General features: G+C 31.2%; 3 protein-coding genes and 1 long non-coding RNA gene across 4 annotated transcripts; 3 read left to right on the top strand and 1 right to left on the bottom strand.

Moving 5' to 3' along the window:
- Positions 1–698: 698 nt before the first annotated feature.
- LOC25500937 ((+)-neomenthol dehydrogenase) lies at positions 699–5,790 on the top strand. Its single transcript, XM_024773505.2, has 5 exons — positions 699–787; positions 950–1,196; positions 1,992–2,057; positions 3,151–3,330; positions 5,195–5,790. The coding sequence occupies exons 1-5, from the start codon at positions 768–770 to the stop codon at positions 5,570–5,572; spliced, it is 891 nt and encodes a 296-aa protein (XP_024629273.2). The 5' UTR covers positions 699–767; the 3' UTR covers positions 5,573–5,790.
- Positions 5,791–7,166: 1,376 nt separating this feature from the next.
- On the top strand, positions 7,167–11,417 carry LOC25500936 ((+)-neomenthol dehydrogenase). Its single transcript, XM_013589443.3, has 5 exons — positions 7,167–7,296; positions 7,414–7,660; positions 8,216–8,281; positions 9,759–9,938; positions 10,870–11,417. The coding sequence occupies exons 1-5, from the start codon at positions 7,277–7,279 to the stop codon at positions 11,251–11,253; spliced, it is 897 nt and encodes a 298-aa protein (XP_013444897.2). The 5' UTR covers positions 7,167–7,276; the 3' UTR covers positions 11,254–11,417.
- A 2,790-nt stretch (positions 11,418–14,207) lies between these two features.
- Positions 14,208–19,553, top strand: LOC25500935 (putative threonine aspartase). The gene is made up of 10 exons (XM_013589440.3): positions 14,208–14,514; positions 16,141–16,261; positions 16,609–16,693; positions 16,844–16,925; positions 17,014–17,143; positions 17,570–17,673; positions 17,777–17,940; positions 18,734–18,857; positions 18,922–19,023; positions 19,215–19,553. The coding sequence occupies exons 1-10, from the start codon at positions 14,293–14,295 to the stop codon at positions 19,296–19,298; spliced, it is 1,218 nt and encodes a 405-aa protein (XP_013444894.1). The 5' UTR covers positions 14,208–14,292; the 3' UTR covers positions 19,299–19,553.
- On the bottom strand, positions 15,121–15,724 carry LOC112417057 (uncharacterized). Its single transcript, XR_003007515.2, has 2 exons — positions 15,586–15,724; positions 15,121–15,485 (listed from the first exon to the last, which is right to left on the bottom strand). It is a non-coding gene; the product is annotated as an uncharacterized lncRNA (long non-coding RNA).
- Positions 19,554–22,972: the final 3,419 nt, after the last annotated feature.

Here is a 22,972-nt window from a genome sequence, read left to right as displayed (position 1 = left end):
TTGTGATTAAAAAATATAAGAATTTTTTATTATATTTGTTATATTATTGTTGTCATTGAAAAAGATAAATATGATTTGTTGAGTTTGATACATTTGAAAGTCACAAATATCTATACTTATCATTTTAATTTATATAAAAGAGTTATATAAAATATCGTTTGCAATTTACACGCAAAATTTCTATAATATTTCGTTGATAATCTACACGCGCTAGCGCAATAAAAAGATTCCTATTAAAACGTAATTCCCACAAAACTTCATAAAAAAAAAAACATTATTAAAACAAAAATTTATTGCTTATACGAAAAACGAAAAATTATGTCGATTATTTTTGACTCAGTTGGTAACAAGTTAACTCTCTCACCTCTATGATAGCTGATTTGTAAGTGTACCTCTATAAAGACTCTTTAACTTTGAGGTCCGGCTTTCAATTCACTTACTCTTTTTTTTTTTTTTTTGGTCAAGTAGCCTAGTGGTTAGAGCTCACACAATTTAATTGTGGAGAAGTGGAGTGTCCGGGGTTCGAACCCCAGCTCCTGCATATAATATGCAATATCCCTACCAACTGAGCTAAGCTCACGGGGATTCACTTACTCTTTTTATCATAAAATAAAGAATATTTTCTTTGGCTGGTAAAATAGTTGTTGGAACTAATATTTAAAGATAATTAATAGAAAGTTATAAACATATAACTACAAACCCATTTTAATTTATAATCTTCATTTTGGTCAACACATATTTGCTAGCACCTCACTCTTACCATATCAATGGCAGAAGCAACAACAATGTAGAATCTAATTTTTCTTACCCTTTTGTTTCTTCAATATACCTTACATTTTTTTTTTTTTAAACACACCTTCAATATATATATATATATATAGACACACACAGTTAACCAAAAGCTTCATGACAATGACACATAATACAACCTTGTTAATCTTGTTTCTAGATATGCAGTTGTTACAGGAGCAAACAAAGGAATAGGATTTGCAGTATGCAATCAATTGGCTTCTAAAGGGATCACTGTGGTGCTTACTGCAAGAGATGAAAAGAGAGGTCTTGAAGCTGTTGAGAAATTGAAACAGCTTTCTTTGCCTGGTCTTGTTGTTTTCCAACAACTTGATGTCATAGATCATGCAAGTATAAGATCATTTGTAGATTTTATCAAGAATCAATTTGGTAAACTAGATATCTTGGTAAGAAAGTTCAAATTTATCTTGTCTTTTGTCATTTTCATGTTTCTTATGTGTTTCTAGAGAAGTACACAAAATATATCTGAATTTTGAATTTGCACATGATCTAAAATAGTGATTCAATTTATTGTATGTTTCATTCCGTTTTTAGAGAGGTAAAATTGAGTTTGTGGTGTAGAATTGATTTTGACATGTTTGGACATATTCAAAAAGATATAATTTATTTTGTCCTGTGAATTGATTTTAACTTCAAACTAGAATCTACATCTTTTGACTCTACAATATATTTTAGGTTTGAATTTATTATTTAATTCACCTTTACACATAATGTATCTAAACATAAATTACGCTATATTCAAGACACATCTAGCTAGAATCAAATTTAGAGACAATATTTGTCACCCCAAAACCAAACACACGCTAAAAAAGTGAAGGGCATGTTTAGATTCAATTTTGAGAGTCAAAAGTGATTCTGAAGACTTCAAACTTATTTTGATGCTAGGAGGTTCTCGATTATAATTGAGTTTGTCTCTAAGATTGAACTAATTCGAGGTTCTCAATTAGAATTGACTTGACTTTGTTTCTGAAAAATTGAAGTCATTTTTTCAAAAAAAATTTCTTTTAAGGTTGAAAAATATTTACTTTGTTGAACACTTAAGATGAGCTATATCCATGAGTTTCATTGATACAGTCACACAAAATATTTTACAAATGAAAAATTATAGGTTATTATTATATATGCGAGATAGTTTCTAGTTCATCTTGAATGACTACAAATATTTGAAACACTTTGTTTAGGTAAACAATGCTGGGATTCCTGGAGCACAAGTAGACGGTGAAGCTCTTGCTGCTGCTAAAATTGTGGTATGATTACTTTCCCCCAAAAGCTGAGGCTGTTTTACTTAATAAATGTACTTAACATGTCCATTAATTTCAGAATAATAATTAAAACCAACTTCGGTTGATTTGGTGGTATTGGTTTGGATTTGGGTGTCTGTTCCACCAATTGAACTAATTTAATTTTTTTTTTTTTTTAAATTGTTATTATTATAACTTTTGTTAATACAATTTCATTTAGGTTTTGGTTGATTGTGTTTGTAGTCCAAGCAAAAATGGTTTTACTTTGAGATGAGCTTTATTTGATTTGTCGCAATCCGAATATGAAATTTTGTGTAGTTATAAAGTTATAGAAAAAGGTTAGTGATCGTGATCCATGGACTGCAGCATCATGGCTTTTGATGTCATTGCAATCATGGTTGAAGCTGCATCAACTGCATTGCATTTGATTGTGATTCCTCGCCATGTCAAGAATTGTGATCCAATTGCGACTGTTAAATTAATATAAAGATAGTTTAGTTACAGTTTTGACCCTTAAGTATTACAGTTTTATGATTTTGTCCTCCTATAATAAATAATAACAAATTAACTCCTAAGTTTACCCCAAGTAAGGCCCCTCAGACCAATTTTAATTAGGTCAATGCTTACGTGGCACCCAGATCATTTTATTTATTAGACTTAATTACAGTTTTGGTCTCTAAATATCACCATCTTACGATTTTGACCCCCTAAGAAAATATAAAGTCACACGTGGCACCTCATTTTAAGTGATGTGGGTGTCACGTATACATTGATTTGGTCAAAATTGGTCTGGGGGACCGAAAGTGCAAAATGGGGTAAATATATGGGCTGATTTGATATTTTTTTTATAAGGGATAAAAATCGCAAGATTGTGATATTTAGGAGGCCAAAACTGCAATTAAGCATATAAAGAATGATTACTTGTAGTCAATATATGCCAAACATATGAAAATTAACTGAAAATTATTTCCTCTTGTATGAAGAAACAGATTGTTAATATTAGTCAAATTTATTAACAATTTCAAGTCATACCTTGAAATTTGTGTCTTCCTTCACAATTCAATCATAAGAAATAAAGTTTTCTTGTTTCTGGTTACAGGAAAATGGTGGCCAGATTGATTGGAGTAAAATAATAACTCAAACCTATGAACAAACTGAATTAGGTATTAAAACAAACTACTATGGAGCAAAGGACTTGACAGAAGCCCTTATTCCATTTCTCCAGCTTTCAAGCTCACCAAAAGTTGTCAATGTTTCCGCATCCATGGGAAAGTTGGAGGTATGTGGCACTGCTTTGGAAGATTATTTAGAAACACTTAAACTAATGAAAATTTTCTAAGTTAAATATTTCATTGATTTGATTTGAGGTATATATGTTGTTTAACTTTGAGAATAAATAGGCAAATTAATCCTCAAATTGTGAGCATAGTCAAAATAGTATTTAACTTTTAAAAGAAATGTCAATGACTGTTCTAAGGCACTCCTTAAGAACTTTAGATAGTAAGTTTTTATAAAAACTTATACATTCAATATATCGAAAATTAAAATATGAAGCTTTTCCGTTAAGAATTAGCAAATACATTTTTAAAAACTAGAAATGTAACACATTAGCAGGACTATATCTAAGGCAGGGTGAAGAGGACAACAATCCTATATCCCAAAAAATAATTCTAAAATATGGGCCCCAATATTTAAAAAAAAAAAAAAAAAAAGTGTAAGGTATAATCTTATACTTTGAAAAATATAGAAATAAAACCTAGTATGATCGTAGCCAAAAGCCTTGCATTTGATATGAGTGTAGAGCCGACACTTTCGACAAAGTGTTGCAGCTTTAGAAAAAGACAATATGGTGATAATGATAATGATAAGCAAATACAATCACCGAGGAATCATTTAGAGTCAATCATTGCTTTTATGGTTGTTGATATGACAATAGTTTTATTGAAAATTAGTTTTGAGCAGTTTGAAGTATTTAAAAGTATTGTTGAACTTTTATTTGCTGCAAGAACCTTAAAATCATTGGAAATGATGAATTAAAAAAAATCTTAAACAAATTATGAGGCTGCGTTTTTTCATAAGTATTTGTCGAATGTTGACGCAAATGATTTTTTATGTATTAAAAGTATTACAAATATCTTTGTTAAATGTGTTGATGTCAACATTTGAAATTCATGAGTTTGTCAAATGCTTCAATTGCTTATCAAATTCTCTTAACTATGTCGATGATTTTTTTTTTTTGTCAAATAGTCTAGTGCCTATATTTAATTGTGGAGAAGTGGAGTGTTCGGGGTTCAAACCCCGGCCCCTGCATATAAAATGTAATATCTCTACCAACTAAGCAAAGCTCACGGGGATCTATGTCGATGATTGTTGCATGTGTAGAAATAAGTTTTTCATTAAAATTATTGAAAAACTTCACATCTTTTTTTTTTTGTTGAAGAAAGATATGATATAACATATTGTTGCGTACATAATTATTATTGACTTTGCATTTATAAATGCTCATAGCGTCCAAGTTGTGCTTTTGCCTCATACCATCAAAATCTCAGAAACAGAACTGCACATGTGTCAAAATGTCCCTCTACTAACTTTTATATATTGTTTGAGCCTATGAGGTGATACCTTAATTGAACATGTGGCCTCTTACATAGATCTCAAGTGGCAATAAAATATGAAATATAAGATGCAAGTTTATTTGTGGCTCCCGAGGTGGTAGCTCTAGAGATGATATAATATTAATGAATTTAATGTGCCATAGAAGGTTTTTGGTAACATGACATTTATGTGGCATCTGCACACTAAGGCCACACGTTAATATAACATGTTACTCCTTCTGGTAATATGTATAAGTCATTATTATTTTTTAAATTTATTAAATAATTGATATATCATATATAAATATATATAAGTTATTTTATGAATTTAAAAAAGAAATAGTTGCTTATATGCATGACAAGAAGGACTACATCATAACTTCTAACAGTACCAATTCAACGAAAGGATCCTTTTGACCAATTTGTAAAATTCAGAGACTATATATGACCGGTTCTAATAATTTTGAGAATCAATTTATAAATTCACTCTTATTTTGATATATTAGGCTATTGTAGATGATGCTCATTTTCATGCAATTTTATTTGCAGAAACTTCCAAATGGATGGCCTAAGGAAGTATTGAGTGATGTTGAAGAACTTACAGAAGAAAAGATTGATGAAGTTTTGAATCAATTTCTAAAGGATTTTAAAGAGGGGTCACTAGAAAACAAAGGTTGGCCTGATAATAATTTGTCTACTTACATTATCTCAAAAGTTGCTCTAAATGCCTATACAAGGGTTGTGGCTAGAAAGTATCCATCAATATGCATCAATGTTGTTTGTCCTGGCTTTGTGAAAACAGATAGTACTTACAATACAGGTTATCTAACACCTGATGAAGGTGCTGAATCAATTCTGAGGTTGGCATTGCTATCTGATGGTAGTTCTGGTCACTTTTTTGTTAGAAATGAAGAGAAACCATTTTGATCAAAGATTGGTTGTTGTCAAAAAACAAATTGTGAAAGATACATGCAGGATAATTATGGGCTGAAAACAATTACTTTGTATTGATTTTTTTCTACTTGTGTTTCACTAAAGAGAATAAAGTTCGACCAGGAATTGAACCCTAACCAAATAGTTAAAGATGTACCCCTGGTGTCACACCATATTAGTAGATGTCATCTATACTATTGTTGGTCCTCCCAATTTAAAATACACATTTTTGGTCCCTCGAGTTTATTTTTTATTTTTTTTACCAAAATAAAGTTAACTATTATTATTAACCAACAAATGTTCAATACAAGTAGGATAAGAATAAAAAATATGGTGATTAGCCCAAGAACAGGTTGCCCTAGCTAAAGTATGAGCAACCATGTTCGCTTGTCTCCTAACAAACTTCACCTCGAAGTTAGAATGTAAAGATAACTGATAAATAATACTAGAAACAATAGCATAGAAATCCGAATCACCATGGCTCCGAGACAATAGAGCTTGCACAAGAGTAGCTGAGTCAGACTCGATGGAAATCCAGTCTCATCTGTTCCCATCAACATGGTTCCTCGAGTTTTAAAACATGTCAAATCATAACTTTTAAGCGAGTTGTATTTTAGCGGCTCATTAGGACCGTGAGGTTAGTTACTTACATATTACTCATCAATGAGATTCTCTCATCAATTGTGGGATCCGAATTCAAGTCTTTGTAGTATGTTAATTGATATGTTAGTATTTTCTCCCTTTTTAGGATTCAAACCCTATACCTTTAGCTTCTTAACTTTTTAATATCTTAACTTAACCAAGTGCGCTACCCATCCCTAGCGATATCTCCTATACATACATTTGAGAATAGGGCACTAAAATACTTTTTTTTTTTTAACAAGGCAAAATGAAATATATTACCACAAGGGAAAAAATTTACTCCCTATTTTTTTTATTGAAAGAAGAGATGTTTATAGCATTTTATTAATAATAATATCAGTAGTACAATGCGGGATATGAAAATAAATAGTGAGACTAGTTGATAACACGGCTTCTCCAACTAAAACATGAGCTACTGCATTTGTTTATCGCCTGTTGAACTCCAACCGAGAGTTTGCGAACTGTGAATGAAAGGGTCTCTAGAACCCTGATAGGATATGACCAAATTCTAAAATATAAGATCTATTGAAGTGAACAACGTCATTGATTGTTTTAAAATCCATCACAAAGTCGACATTGTACAAACCTAAAGCTTCTCCAACAGGAACATAACCCAAAGAGAGAAATTCATGGTTTTGGATAGAACAAAAACTCCATCATCATTGGGCACACATATACCAATGCTTATATAATTCATGTATTGCGAAAAACCAAAAAAGAAAATTATGTCAAATATTTTTGACTCGGTTGATAAGAAGTTAACACTCTCATCTCTTTTGATAGTTGATTTGTATGTGTAACTCTATAAACATTCTTTAACTTTGAGGTCCGGCTTCAATTCACTTACTCTTTTTATCATAAATAAAAAATTATTTCTTTGGCCGGTAACATAGTTGTTGGAACCAATATTTAAAGACAATTGATACAAAATTATTTTTTATTTTTTTGAAGGAATTGATACAAAATTATAAACATAACGTACCACAAACCAATATTAATTTATAATCTTCATTTTGGTCAACTCATATTTGCTAGCACCTCACTCTTACCATATCAATGGCAGAGGCAACAACAACGTATAATCTAATTTTCCTTACCCTTTTTTTCCTTCAATATACCTTACATATATATACGATCAACCACAAGCTTAGTGACAATGACTCATAATACCACCTTGTTAATTTTGTTTCTAGGTATGCAGTTGTTACAGGAGCAAACAAAGGAATAGGATTTGCAGTATGCAATCAATTGGCTTCTAAAGGGATCACTGTGGTGCTTACTGCAAGAGATGAAAAGAGAGGTCTTGAAGCTGTTGAGAAGCTGAAACATCTTTCTCTGCCTGGTCTTGTTGTTTTTCATCAACTTGATGTCATAGATGCTGCGAGTATAAGATCATTTGTAGATTTTATCAAGAATCAATTTGGAAAACTAGATATCTTGGTAAGTTCAAATTTATCTTTGCTTTTGACATGTTTGGATCTATTCGAGTATAAATAATTTATTGTCTTATGAATTGATTTTAACTTCAAACTAGAATTTGCATCTTTTGACTCTACAATAAATCTTAGGTTTGAAATTATTGTTTAACTCACTTTTACATAATCATAATGTATCTAAACATAAATTATTTTACAATCAACTCACATCTAACTAGAATCAAATTTAGAGTCAGTTTTTGTCAATGCAAAACCAAACATATACTTAAAAAGTGAAGTGCATGTTTAGATCCAATTTTGAGAGAATCAAAAGTGATTATGAAGACTTCAAATTGATTTTGATATGTTAGGAGGTTCTCGATCATAATTGAGTTTGACTATAAGAATGAACTAATTAATTGGAGATTCTCAATTAAAATTGACTTTGTTGATAATTTAAGATGAGCTATATCCATGAGTCTCATAAATCATTGATACAAGTCACATGAAATTTTTTACAAATGAAAAATTATAGGTTATTGATTGATGACTACAAATATTTGAAACACACTTTGTTTAGGTAAATAATGCTGGAATTACTGGAGCAGAAGTGGACGGTGAGGCTCTTGTTGCTGCTAATATTGAAGTATGATTACTTTTCTCCAAAAGCTGAGGCAGTTTTACTTAATAGATGTACTTTTGTTAATAAGCTTGATATATCCGTCGGTCCCTTCATTATTAAACCTTTTAATTTGGTCCTTATCTTTATTTTCGTTTTCGATTTGGTCGTATTTTATTAATTTTAGGCTTATTCAATCACCTGGTCCTTAACTTAATTGATTGTCTCAATTTGGTTCCTTAACTATAATTTGTATCAATTTGGTCCTCTATGTTTTGATTTGTCACTAGTTTTAGTCCTTTATGTTAGTTTCTCTCAAAAAAACGTGAATAGAAAGGACTAAAATTAGGAACAGAGCAAAACATAAAGGACTAAATTGGTAAATAAGTTAACGTTTTTTTTGAGAGAAACTATCAGAAAAGATTAAAACTAGTAACGAAGGGTTACGGTGCTAAAAGGATGCTTTTCATGTTGCTGTAATTATTATTATTATTTTTTACGGTGCTATATCAAAATTGAATTAGGTTTATTTTGTTACTAAACACGACGTGATTGCCTTCGGATAATAAATATTTGCCTGAAATCTATATGAAATCGATGATTAATAATATAAAACTTATGTATTCATGCTAATTTGATTTTGGATCACTGTAATCAAACAATACATTTTGAATTAATTAAGTTTGTTTTGTGAATGCTATAAACCAGTTGTTTTGACTAGTAACAAATATGTTCCTGAAAATCGATTTATTTGAATTATATTTTTTTTATATCAAACGATTTTTATATTCTTTTTTACATGTTTTGAATTGTGAGATTCTTGTGGTGGAAACCAATTAAGAAGACATCAGTACTTTTTATATGTTTTTTTTTTTGAGCAAAGTACTTTTTATATGTTAATTACTAGTAATATTCTTAACCGTGATAAATGTGGTAGTAGCTTTGTATTTGTATTTATGTGATATGATTATTGAGAATAAGATACTTGATGTGGTCAAAAGTAAGTAGCACCGAGTTTCGGAGGATGGCATTGGAGCTTTCTCTTTTTTGTTTATCGCTTTTAGGAGTATTTATTGAGTCAAAGCTCTGATCAGTGACACTAGGGATTGAGGATTCTTTTCATTTTAGACTCTATTTTAGAATTCTTTTGAATTTAGTTTTGGTGTTGAAATTGTGATGCAACATGTACTTTAAAGTTTTTGAAAACTATTCCATTGTTATGTTTTTAATTTGAATGAAGTACTTTTGAAGTTTTTTTATAGAAGACGTGTGACACCCTTATGTGTTTCTTTATTGTAAATGTATTTTTATTATAAAAATAAAATGTGGGAATTAGGGTGTTAAAAGTTAGCATTCCCTAAAATTATTTGTGTTAAAGTTAGCATTCCCTAAAATTATTTGTATTCAATATATTTTTTAACAATTTCTAGCCAAGCCTTGAAATTTGTGTCTTCCTTCATCAATTCGATTTTAAGAAATAAAGTTTTCTTGTTTCTGGTTGCAGGAAAATGGTGGCCAGATTGATTGGAGTAAAATAATAACTCAAACATATGAACAAACTGAATTAGGTATTAAAACAAACTATTATGGAGCCAAGGACTTAACTGAAGCATTTATTCCCCTTCTCCAGCTTTCAAGCTCACCAAAAGTTGTCAATGTTTCCTCATCCATGGGAAAGTTGGAGGTATGTGGCACTACTTTGGAAGCTAATTTGGAAACTTAAACTAATGAAAATTTTCTGAGATAAATGTTTCATTGATTTGATCTGAAGTATATATGTTGTTTGACTTTGAGAATAATTAGGCAAATTAATCTTCAAATTGTGAGCATTAATCAAAATATATTTGACTTTTAAGTATTGACAAATACATTTCTAGAAACTACAAATGTAACACATCAGTCAAAATGTCCCTCTACTAAATTCTATCTATTGTCAGACCCTAATCCTATCGCGTGATACGTTAAATGAACATGGCCTCTTACATAGAGCTCACGTGGCAATAAAATATGAAGTATAAGATGGAAATTAATTTGGCGTAGAAGTTTTTGGTGACATGACCTTTATGTTGCAACTGCGTACAAGGTCGCGTGTTAATTTAACATGTTACTCCCTCCAATAATATTTATAAGCTATTATTTCTTTTTTCAAGTTCATTAAACAACTATCATACATCAGTTGTTAAATGATAGTTGTTTAATGAATTTGAAGAAAAAAAATATACATGAATTTAACGTGTCATAGAAGTTTTTGGTGACATGACCTTTATGTGGCATCTATGTACAAGGCCACGTGTTAATTTAACATGTTACTCACTCCAGTAACATTTATAAGCCACTATTTCTTTTTCAGATTCATTAAGCAACTGATGTATGATATATAAGTTGTTTAATGAATCTGAAAAAAGAATAGTTGCTTATAGATTTTACAAGAGGGAGTACATCATAACCTCTAATAAGACAAAGTTAACGAAGGATCCATTTGACCAATTTGTAATATTCGAAGACTATTTTGATAGGTGCTCATAATTTCGAGAACCAATTTATATATTCACTCTTCCTTTTGATATATTAGGCTATTGGAGATGATGCTCATTTTCATGTAATTTTATTTGCAGAATCTTCCAAATGGATGGCCTAAGGAAGTATTTAGTGATGTTGAAAACCTTATAGAAGAAAAGATTGATGAAGTTTTGAATAAATTTCTAAACGATTTTAATGAGGGTTCACTAGAAAACAATGGTTGGCCTATTAATAATGATATGTCTACATACATTATCTCAAAAGCTTCTCTAAGTGCCTATACAAGGGTTGCAGCCAAGAAGTATCCATCAATATGCATCAATGCTGTTTGTCCTGGCTTTGTGAAAACAGATATAAATTACAATACAGGTTATCTAACACCTGATGAAGGTGCTGAATCAATTGTGAATTTGGCATTGCTACATGATGGTAGTCCGTCTGGTCACTTTTTTGTTAGAAGTGAAGAGAAGCCATTTTGATCAAGGATTAATTGCTGTTAGAAAACAAGATGTGATATATATATATATATAATTACTTCTATTGTTAGTACTTTTTTTTTTTTTTTTTTTTGAGAAGTCGTGTTTTATACTTATCATCAACATTACATTTTTTCCCTTAAAAAAAACATCATATTTCTTTTGTTTTTTTGTTGTTGTAAAGAGCATCACATTTCTTTATTCCCTTTAAAATGCATATTCAATATTAATCTATGTAGGCAATTATTCTTTTAGAAAACTTTTATTATAGCTCAGTTGGTTTAAAATTTTCAAGTTAAGTAATCTCATTTAATTTTGTTTGTTAATCAGAAAAATAATTTGATTCTTCCAAACGATTTTAATAAAAATTTGTCTAAAATAAAACTAAAAAAAAATGTCATTGAAAAATGAAATACAAATTAATTGAATGATTAAGCTAACGTCGATATTTAGGGGAACATTACGAAGTTTAAGCGAATTGAGTTGTAAAGTTTCCCATGATTGTGAAAAATCTCAAAGTTCAAGGAAAACTGACATAACTACTTACAAATTACTCATCAACGAGGTTCTCTCATTAATATAGGATTTAAACTGTGGTAGTAGGATTTGACTTGAATACTTATCAATTCGACTAATTCACTGACAATATTATAACATAAAAATCAAAATAAAATATAAGTGAAACTCGTTTAAAACTTTTTCATACAATCTATACTTAAAGTCAATGAAGTGTCATCTTAAGGGTGGGAGTTTGATTTTGTAACCTCAAATGACAAAGGTCAAATCTCATGAGATAATAATTATAAAATGACCATATAAATACTACTTTTTTTCTTATGAGTGAAAAAAATGACCATAAATACTACTGTTATTAAAAAAAATTCATAAGGACAATCAAATGACTATAAATACTACATAAAAAAAAATAAAAAAAATAAACCAGTCAGACATGTCAAGAAATATGATTTCATAAGACTTCTATAAGGTTTAAGCCCAACAAGTATGACGCTTTGCAATGATGCAAGATATTAAACAACACAAAATGAAGAAGACAAACATTATGAGCAATGATGTATGCAGGGTAAAGTGTATTTTAAAGTGCATAATTTTTCATAATATTTAATTCAACGTACAAATTAAACTATTCTATCCATATGATTAGGGTGTTCGCGGTGCGGTTTGGATTGGTTTTGAGGTAAAATGTCAATCGATCCAAAATAAAAATTACATGCGGTTCGGTTTGGTTCGGTTTGGATGAGTATTCTAAAAAAATCTGAACCGAACCGATCCAAATATGAAGATAATCCTTCCGAGGTACTCTTACACATTATGAAGGTGCTGAACCAATTGTGAGGTTGGCATTGTTACCTAAGGATAATCCTTCTGGCCTCTTTTTCTCCAGATATGAAGATAAACCATATTGATCAAGAGTTCATTGTGATGCTAGAAAATAAGTGATTGATACAAGCATATTTTAGTACAATGCTATTGTTTGTATTTTTTGTGTTTTTTTATGAGAACAGATCCTTTTCTTTTTGGCATTGTTGTGTTTTGGTTGGTCATCAGACATCTAATTGTATTTATGTTTAAATTAATTTTTCATGGAAGGTACTTTAAGGACACACTATATGTAGATGTTTTAAGTTTTATTTTAGACAAACTTCTCAGTATTGTCACTTTGTGGATATTTTAGATAAACTTTTCATTTAAAATTTGGGGATAATTCTGGCGGTTGGCCAATGTGAGTGAATAATTTTGGATGGACATAAGAATTTAGACCCTCTATTTGGTCACACAAAAAAAAAAGTAGACATGTTATAATCATTTGAAAATTAATGATTATTAAATTATTTATTTCTTTTTCTTTTTATGTGTGTGTGATCAAATAGAGGGTTTAAATTCTTGTGTCCATTCAAGAGTTGCTCAATATGAGTTTGAGTCTTGAGCCAACATGACACACTTAACAAACCATCGGAAAAAAAATCTCATTTGGAGAAAAATCTCAAAACTCGTTGAAACCTCACTGACTTAGTGTTCGAGTGTCTTTTCGGGTATATATCCTTGCTCCGAAGAAGAACAATCATACCTCATCCATTCGGCCTTCATGGCCGTCTCTGAGGAGGTGCAAACAACTCTATTGAGCTAAACCTCCCTAATTTTGGGGCCCAATTATATATATATATAAATGCACCGAAGATTTTAATATATACCAATAGCATTGAAAAGTTTACAACATGGAAGCCATGGCCCTAGTGGTAAAATGCGGAGATGTTGAACTTGTGTACTCGTTTAACTCCCATTAGGGCTGATTTTTGTTTTTTTATCATTTAATTTTCCCCCCAGCATAACAGGGCCTTTTTTTGCCTAATTTTTATGGATTTGAGATTTATATATCATAAATATTATCTCCTCTTCTTTCAATAAGCTCTAACAACAAACATTATAATTATTCTCTCAAAAAATAAAATAAAAAACATATAATTTTTTTTGCTCTTTTAAAAAATATGTGTTTTTATTTTGACTAGAGGCCTATTTTTATTTGAGAGCCGAGCCTCCATTTTTGTAGGAACAGCCCTGCCGGCCTTCATCTTCGATCATAGCAATATCATATCCTAAAATGTCAATGTAAAAAGATGAATACTTAAGATGGCCAAGTTACGCCACTTCCACATGTACCAACAAATAGAGAGGAAGCGACGTTAAATTCATTTTCAAAGTAACGTGATCACATATATTTCATTCAATAAGAGATTAAGCGTAAGAAAAAATATGTTAAAATGAGTGTTGTTAGTATTACTCATCTCTTTACATATGTGGTTAAATCCATCTTTGAGTCCTTTAAATTTAATGTATGTACTAAATTAGTGTATTAGTTTTAAATTGGACTTTTATTTTAGAAATAAGTTGTACTATTCCTTTAAACAAAAACTAAATAAATAAAGAACGAAAATACGCATATATCATCATACTCCAATTCCAATACGACCCTCCACTTACACCTTCTTCTCAATTGAATTGAACTGCTGCTACTCCTCAATTGCAATGGAGGAGGATGGTATTACCGCTGCCACCGTCACCGGCAGCAGCAGTGAGAAAAAGAGATTCTTTGTTGCTGTTCATGTAGGCGCAGGTTACCACTCTCCTTCCAATCACAAACCTCTCAGATCCGCCATGAACCGCGCTTGCCTTGCCGCCGCTTCCGTCCTTCAACACGGTTCAGGTCTCTCCTTAGATGCTGTTGTCGCCGCCATTCAACTCTTGGAGGTATATCAATTCACTCTAATAATGTCTCACTCATAGTCATTCGGAGACTTTGTTCGGGAAGATTTATGAAAACAACTTACATAATTTTCAAAAGCTTTTTTTAACGTATTTTCATAAGTTCTCTATTATAGCTTATAAAAACAACTTATAGCATATACAAAAAATTAACTTTATTTTGTTCTTTGCTATAGAAATAGCTTATGTGAGCTTATACATAAGTGTTTGTTCTATAAGCTGCAAATAAGCAGTTTATCCAAATAGGCCCCAAAAATGTTTGCTTCTTGTATATTTTTATTATTATGATTAATATTAATATTATTACTACTACTACTACTGTTATTATTATTGTCGTTACATAACTTTTAAAATCTTACAAACCTTCCGAAGTTGTTAAAAAAATTAAAATGCAAGAGAAATATAAAATGAAGTGTAACAATATTATGACTAAATATAAAAGTATAAGTTTAGAAGTAAAATAAAAAATATTTTTCAATGTGGCAGTTAAAATATTCTGATAGGCGGTAGGTTTAGAAAGAAAATGTGTTATGCCTGAATTGAAGGCCATGGCGTTATGTCTAGAATTAACAGAGAAGAAGACAAACAAAATAATGTTCTTGGCTACCATATTTTATTTTGTTACCATCATATTAGAGTACAAGCCATAGCTACAAGGTTCTTGAAAGTAGAAAGAACTTTTTTTTCTTCAAATTATTGCGTTCCAACACGATAACTAAATGACATATCATAATATTCTCGCAGGGCGTTTGTGTATTCTCTTGGGGTTTAGAACTAAATAGTAAATACAAACTCATATGGGCACAAAATATATTGCCTGTGTTAATCCAACGCATATATTGCCGGTGTGAATCCAATACATGAACATTGGTAATTTATACACTTCAGTACATAATTAGGTGGGCACCACCATTCATTTGGATTACAATCATAATCTCCATCACATATATTTTCCGCTGTAATGGAAGAAGAGAATAAAAGAGTGTTAACTAAATGGGATGGAATATTGTTTACTTAGTAAAGAAGAAAATTTGAAAAGGATAAAAAATGGCTTACCGTCAAGGTTCATTGAAAAAAGAAATGGGGAAACAAAGATAATCATAACATAAACAAACTTGACAATTTCAGCCATATTCCTCCACTCTTCCTCTGGATGTAACAAATAGTTATATCACCTTATACTTTATAAATCTAATACTCTCCTTACATCAATTAAATAGTTTTTAGCCCTTGTACCAAAAAAAAAAAAAAAATAGTTTTTAGCCCTTTTGGAGTTTTGAAAAACCATTTCTAAAATTAAAATCATCATTAATTGTCTCTTCAGCACATCAATGTGTTGTGTTTGTTCCTTTAGCACACTTTGTAAAGAGGTCACACAAAAAATTACCAATCATAAGAATTCATTCTTTTTTTTAATAAATTTCCATTATTTTATAACATTTCATGAAAGGAAAGGAAAAATGGCAAAAGATATATTTTTGCTTGGAAAAATTAGAGTGCAAATATAATACATTGAAAATTTTCATGATCTTTGATCCGAGCTCACATTTTGGTGTACTCTGATTGCCCTGTCCTGTAATAATAGTTTAACGTGAGCTTCTTTTGTTGAAGGATGATCCGAGCACAAATGCTGGCAGGGGGTCTAATTTGACAGAAAATGGTAGTGTAGAGTGTGATGCCAGTATAATGGATGGAAAATCTGGAGTGTTTGGTGCTGTTGGAGCTGTGCCAGGTACTTTACCCTAAGTTGACATTACATATAGTACCTGATCTAGTATCTAGAGCTTTTATATGCTAATTTGATAATGGTACAAATTGGTTGAGTTAGTAGCTGGAAAATGAAAGCGTATATCGATACCATTATATCTCATTCTTTTTCACATTCACACTTTGTCCATTTGCACGAAAAATATGATGTATCTCGTTTTTCACGTGCTTAGCTGAGTAGTTTATAAATTTTTACTTATCAGGGAAATCTAAAATCTTGTGCATGGCTATTACTCACTTTGGAATTTACTTTCATATCTCAAATTTTCTGTCATGTTTTTTTATGTATTTATTCCATTAATTTTAGACCAGGTGTGCGAAATGCTATACAAATTGCTGCTTTATTGGCCAAAGAGCAAACGATGGGATCTCCATTGCTAGGTCGAATTCCTCCAATGTAATGACTTCTCAACCTTTCTGTTTTTGTAGCCAAAATATTTTTGTTACCACAACACTTACCACCATAATTAATGTTTAAGAATGCCTTCTCTATTTCACCTCATGTGACAAATCTGTATTGATATGGGAATTTGTGATATCTCTGCAGCTTCCTGGTGGGGGAAGGGGCTCGTGAATGGGCGAAATCTAAGGATATTGGTTTGCCACCAAGTATAGCAGAGGCCAATGAGGTCTTATTTTCAATCATGATTTAAATTCTGCATAGGAGCTTATTATTAAGTCATATCATTTCAGAATTTTGAGTGTATCTCATAACAGTGGCTGATCACAGAAAGGGCAAAAACACAATGGATCAAGTACAAATCTATGTTTGAAGCTGCTAGATCGAAGACAGTGAACTCTCTTTCAAATGGCAATTCTTCTCCATGTCAAAGTACTGAAATGCCAGGTATTTAATAGCAAACTTCCAACAGAAGTAACCCTTCTTTGTGCTTCCAACTAGAATCACACTTGTTTTCAATCATCAAACTAGAATCACAGTCTATACCTTGCAGAGTCATATGATTGAGCACAACTGGAATTTGATGCAGCAACACTTAATCCTAAATGCATTTACACTTTTAGCTACCTTGAACTGTAAAATTGGCCTTTGTCAATGGCATAAATGCATTTGGCACCCAAGTGTATTTTTCCTCTCATGCTTCAATGCTAGTGCCTATATGAACAAAGCTAATTGGCGAACAAATTTTATCATTGTAATTTATGAGAAGAGAAAACAAAGATTTTCATCAGCATTATTTCCAATAAACTGTTACATCAGTATGCCACCCCATAAGAACTTTAACATGCCAAAGCCATGACCCTTATGATGCAGATTATGCTTTGGAAGATCAAGTAATGGATACCGTTGGGGTTATTTGTGTAGACAATGAGGGGAATGTAGCATCTGGAGCCTCTAGTGGTGGTATTGCTCTAAAGGTGATTAATGATTTTCTTGGTTTGATTTTTTTTAGTGCTCCAGTTTGCAGATTAGAATTGAAAGTGATTCTCGTAATTATATATAATACAAAATATTCAACAGGTTAGTGGACGAGTAGGGCTAGCAGCAATGTATGGTTCAGGTTGTTGGGCGTCATCAAAAGGTCCCTTTGGTGCTCCATTCATGGCTGGCTGTTGTGTGTCTGGTGCAGGAGAGAACCTAATGAAAGGATTTGCAGCTAGGGAATGCATTGTTTCAATCTCACTGTATGACCGTCTCACTTATAAATGATTATATTTTTATAAGAAATAGGGAGATGTTTTTTTTTCCGCAGTATATAGGATTTGTTTTTAGTTTTTTTTAGTGAAATGCTAGTGGTTAGTTTGTTAGAGGGAGGGGGAATTTGTTAGCAGCATGGATCGAACCCCGAACTTCTTTAATACTTCTTCAGTGCTTAACCCATACCACTAGGCTACACCTTCGGGAACATATAGGGTTTGATTTTGTTTCAGTTGTACCATGCCCTTTTTGATTTACTATTTTTATATTTAAAGGAAAGTGTTATGGTGATTCATTGATGTGATGAGATATGTCACACTAGGGACCTTTTCTTTCATCATAAAGAATGAGCTGGTGTTTTAAGGGCACTCCAGCAGAGAAATAAGGCAGTATGTTGAGCGTCTAAAATCCATCTGTGCTATCTTTTCTATGTTTGACGCTGAAGACATGTGATAAAAGGATGCTTTTCATTGAAGTTTACATATCAAACATATATGTTATGCTTTTCATTGTATTTTACACTTGTTTAATATCATATTGATGAACTATGCAGTTGCCAAGTATTTTACTTACTTGGTTGAGAAATTCAAAGAATTAAAAATGCATCATTTTAATCTTAAAATTTTAAATGTACTTGTTGTGCAGTGTTGGATTACATAATTGAAATTTGTATTTTTAGCTTTCTTGTATAGTTGATTGAAGTTTCAATTTTTTTAATTAGCTTTTCATTTTATAGCAACACTGCATGCACCAGATTTTCTGATATTCATTTTTCTTCAGCTCACAGTCTGGTGCTGCCTCCGCCTGCACCAAAGTTCTACGATCTGTTTCTGAGGATAGCAGTAGATGCGGTACTGATAGCAGCGCAGGGATCTTGGTTGTGCAGTCAGATACATCTATAGTAGTGAGTCTCTTCAACTTTTCCAGTCAATAGTTTTGGGAATATTACTTAATCTTGTTTTCTCTAGGGTCAAGGAAAATCAAGGTTAACAGCGGTAGAAATTGCGGCTGCATACACTTCCTTGTCTTTTGGAGTAGGATATTATGGAAGTTCTATGGAACGACCCAAGGTAGCATAATCATGACTTTGTAATTTTTCATCATATGAAGCTTTAATATCATAATCATCATCATTAAGGATAATTAAAATAAATCATCACATGGTAGTACGCATAGCTTTCAACATCTGGTTTACGGTTTTGTTCAACATCTGGTTTATCTTTTTATGTCCTCCAATCTGATACGTTGTGGTATGATCCAGGTTTTGATTCTTAGGAGTACAAAACAACAAAGCAGGACTGCTATAGATCAATTTGGAGCACGAATAGATCTTTCAAATGGATAATAGATGTGGCTAGAATGGCTAATTGATTTGGCCTAAAGATCTATTGCAGCTAGAATGCATGATTAAGATTTCTTGATTTTGCCTGAAATATGTTAGGTTGGGATATTTTGGTTAAAATAGAAATTGGTCTTTAGATCTGGGGATTTTGAGCGGTACTGTGTTTAAATTGTTTTATGTTGAGTCAAATTTATTTGTATTAATGAAAATTTCCCAAATCTATAATAATCTATGGAAGGGCATTCAATTGAAGAACTATACAAAAATGTGTTCAGAATTAGGATCTTATCCATGCGTATATATGCATGCGTGCACATGACTTCAATTGTTCGCTCTTGAAATTTGAAGCGAAAAGTATTTAAAAAAAATGTCATTTGCTTGCAAGAAGTGACAAATGCTAGAAATGATCATGTTTACACTATGACGTGTAGGTTGTTATCATTCACCTGCGAAATCAAACATGCCTATCTCCATGTACTCATTTAACAAGTAAAAGATAACATCACTGACTGAAAAATTCAGGCTCCTCTCATGTTTTCTATAGGTTCCTCACATATAGAACATCACCTGCTCCAATCATCTGAGAAGTCAGGAGTAGTTGCATCTTCTTATACCTATTCATTTCAGTTTAGTACCACTTTTGACCATGAAAGTGGGGCGCCGTTTGAGGTAGGCAACCCTTATGGGTCATGTATGGTAGGACATGCATTTATAAGTTTTTTTTTATTTTTTATTTTTTATTTTATTTTTTATGTTGGTCTTATAACTTGCATTTGTAGGTCAAGCCAGTATTAGTTACCTGTTGTTGCAGGTCATCAGTAATATATTAATCACATGTAACTTTAAAAATAATTTGATGTATATATGTATGTGGTTTTTCCAAACTACAAAATTAATAGTTAACTTTAATATTTAACTATTAATTGTTTGTTTTTAAGAAAAAAATAATATAAATTTTTAAGTTTGGGGGGCATTTTGCATATAAGTGCAAAATTTCAGGGGGATATTTGCAAAACGTCATGTTCACTAACAGAAAAATTTGACGGAGGGGGTAAATTGACTAACATTGTGAAATTTTTGGGGGGTAATTGAAATTTTGTTAATTTCAGGGGGATAATTGATGAAACTTACAATTTCAGGGGGGAAATTGACTATTTACTCATTACTTTATTTAAGACAAAAATTAAACATTATACTCCCTCCGTCCCTCAATAAATGAGATTTCTTCGAAATAAAAAATAATCTGATTTATTGTATAAATTTAAGTATCGTTTTAAAATGTAACATTAACTTTTGCAAGTTACAAAATTAGATTATTTTAATATGTAAAGTTGTTTGAGAAGTTAAAAAAACAATAAAAAATCTCGGTTTCTCTAGAACTTGAAAACTTACCTTTCTTAGTATTTTATGAGAGTTAGAACAACATACTAAATACATTTTTACGTTAATATAGAGTCACATATATTATAAATAAGAATATGTTGATAACCAATACAACTAAGCAAATCATCTTCAAGACTTTGATTAAAGTATCATTCTCTAAATAGGCATGACATCATTCAATGGCTTTTACGATGTTGTAACTATTATGATCAGTTTTACTTTGCTTTTCACAACCTCATTTTGTTTTCAAATTTCTCAGCCACCTTCTGGAGGTCCTTCTAATGATGTTGCTTCTGCCCCAAAGCCATTGTCGCCGTATGAGAAGTATTTAACTAATTGTGCAAGCAAATTAAAGCCTGCAGAATGTGGGAAACAAATATTCTCTGGTGTATTTGTTGGAAATCAGATTATTAGTGATTATTGTTGTCATAGCCTTGTGAATGATGTTGGAAAATCATGCCATTATGACTTGACAAGAAATGCACTCCAATGGCCAGCATATGCCAAAAACAAAACTGAAATTTTGAAGAGGAATGACAAAGTTTGGAACGATTGCATTGCAGTTCGTCCCATTTTACCTTGAACATAAATTCAGTGAAAAATAAATGATTTAATTATAGCCACACGATGTATCATATGAATATTTTATATTATAATAAATGAATTTTGATCAACTTGAATATTTTATATCACAATGATCTATTTTAAGATCTCTACCCGTTATTTTAATATCATAAAATAAAAATATATTTGTACAAACAAATATAGTATAAGTTTTTCTTATCAAAATTACTATGAAATAGTCATTTCTTACAAATTACATAAAAACAAAAAAAAAAATCATATGGACCACCTTTTGGAAATATTAAAGTAAATATGCTCGTAATTACCTCAAAAAGTAGACTAATCTCTCTCATTTTTCACTATATCTCTCTCTAATTTTCTATCTCTCATTCCAAAATATCAAGACGAAGATAAATAAAAAAGAAAACAATATATCACTAAAATAACACAAATCAACAATAATAATATTACTAAGAAAGGCTAGTCGATACTTAATATACCTTAACCATATTTTTCTACTAATTCACAAAGATAAATAATATCCTGTAAGATGTTGTTGGAATCGTCTCAATGAATATTTTTAAAATATTAAGTTTTCATAATTTTTTTTTAATAGAGAATTGAAGATATCAAAAATAAAATATATGCATTGGTACGTGTGTCGAAGTCAACTAGATCGTTTAATATGGGACGGAGGGAGTAATATACATTGTTAGTGGGTCAACATGTCTAAAGATCTATGCCATTAAAAACTTCTTTCTAAATCCAATGGCTAAAAAGCATTTTAGAAACCAAAAAAAAAAAAAAAAATGTAGTCACCTACGGTAGGAGACTGTCTCCTACCGTAGTCTAAGCCATGAAAGTGGTTGCTCTCCATGTTAATGAATGATTCTTAAATCCGATGAATAATGTTTGATTTCATTTAGATGGGACAAAATTGATTCTATAGGTGGAGAATTGATTTTTAACATGTTTGTTTATCCCCCAAACTTAAATTTGTAGCTTTGGACCTCAAATATGACTTTTACACTTATATTCAATTGCTTCACATTCAACCTACTTTTAACAAAAAATTAATTCATTTAAAATCAATTTTCATAACCGTAGAACTTGTTGTGATGTCAAGTTCTTTGGTGCATTCTCATATTATTTTCAATTTAGATAGAATTATCGCCTATACTCTAAAATTCATATATTGTTCTTCTGCTGTTAATAACACAATGTCCCCTCAAAAAAAAAAAAAAAAAAAACACCATTCGAATTACAGTAATATTTTTTGCCTCTGGTTTTTCTTCACCTCAACACAATATTAAACGCATTATTTGCAAGTGGATGGTCATCTCCTTGCCAAACACTCGAAACAGATGAATGGATTGAGTATGTGAGAAGAAAAAAATTAAGATTTAGCCGCAGCATTTTTGCTAAAAACATGAAAAAAAGAACGGAACCTCACTCAAAGGTAGTATTAATCATTAAAGAAAATGAATGAAAAAACAATAACAGTGCCACTGAATATTGGAACAGCAAAAAACAAGCTGGTTGTGTAACACAACATTGGATATGATTTGGGCTTAAACCTAGACGAGGATCAACATTCTACATCTCTGATGATAACAAGGAAACAAACATCACATCATCTCATAATTTGTCTAGGGTTACCATCTGGGCACGAGAAAAAAACACTTTCTCCGGCTGGATTAGCAAATCCGGAGCTGCGTGGCTTTTAAGAA

Source organism: Medicago truncatula, chromosome 8, assembly GCF_003473485.1.
Source record: "Medicago truncatula cultivar Jemalong A17 chromosome 8, MtrunA17r5.0-ANR, whole genome shotgun sequence".
NCBI classification, from domain to species: Eukaryota; Viridiplantae; Streptophyta; class Magnoliopsida; order Fabales; family Fabaceae; genus Medicago; species Medicago truncatula.
Note: the sequence above shows the minus strand (reverse complement) of the source record. Positions and strands in the feature narration are given on the sequence as shown.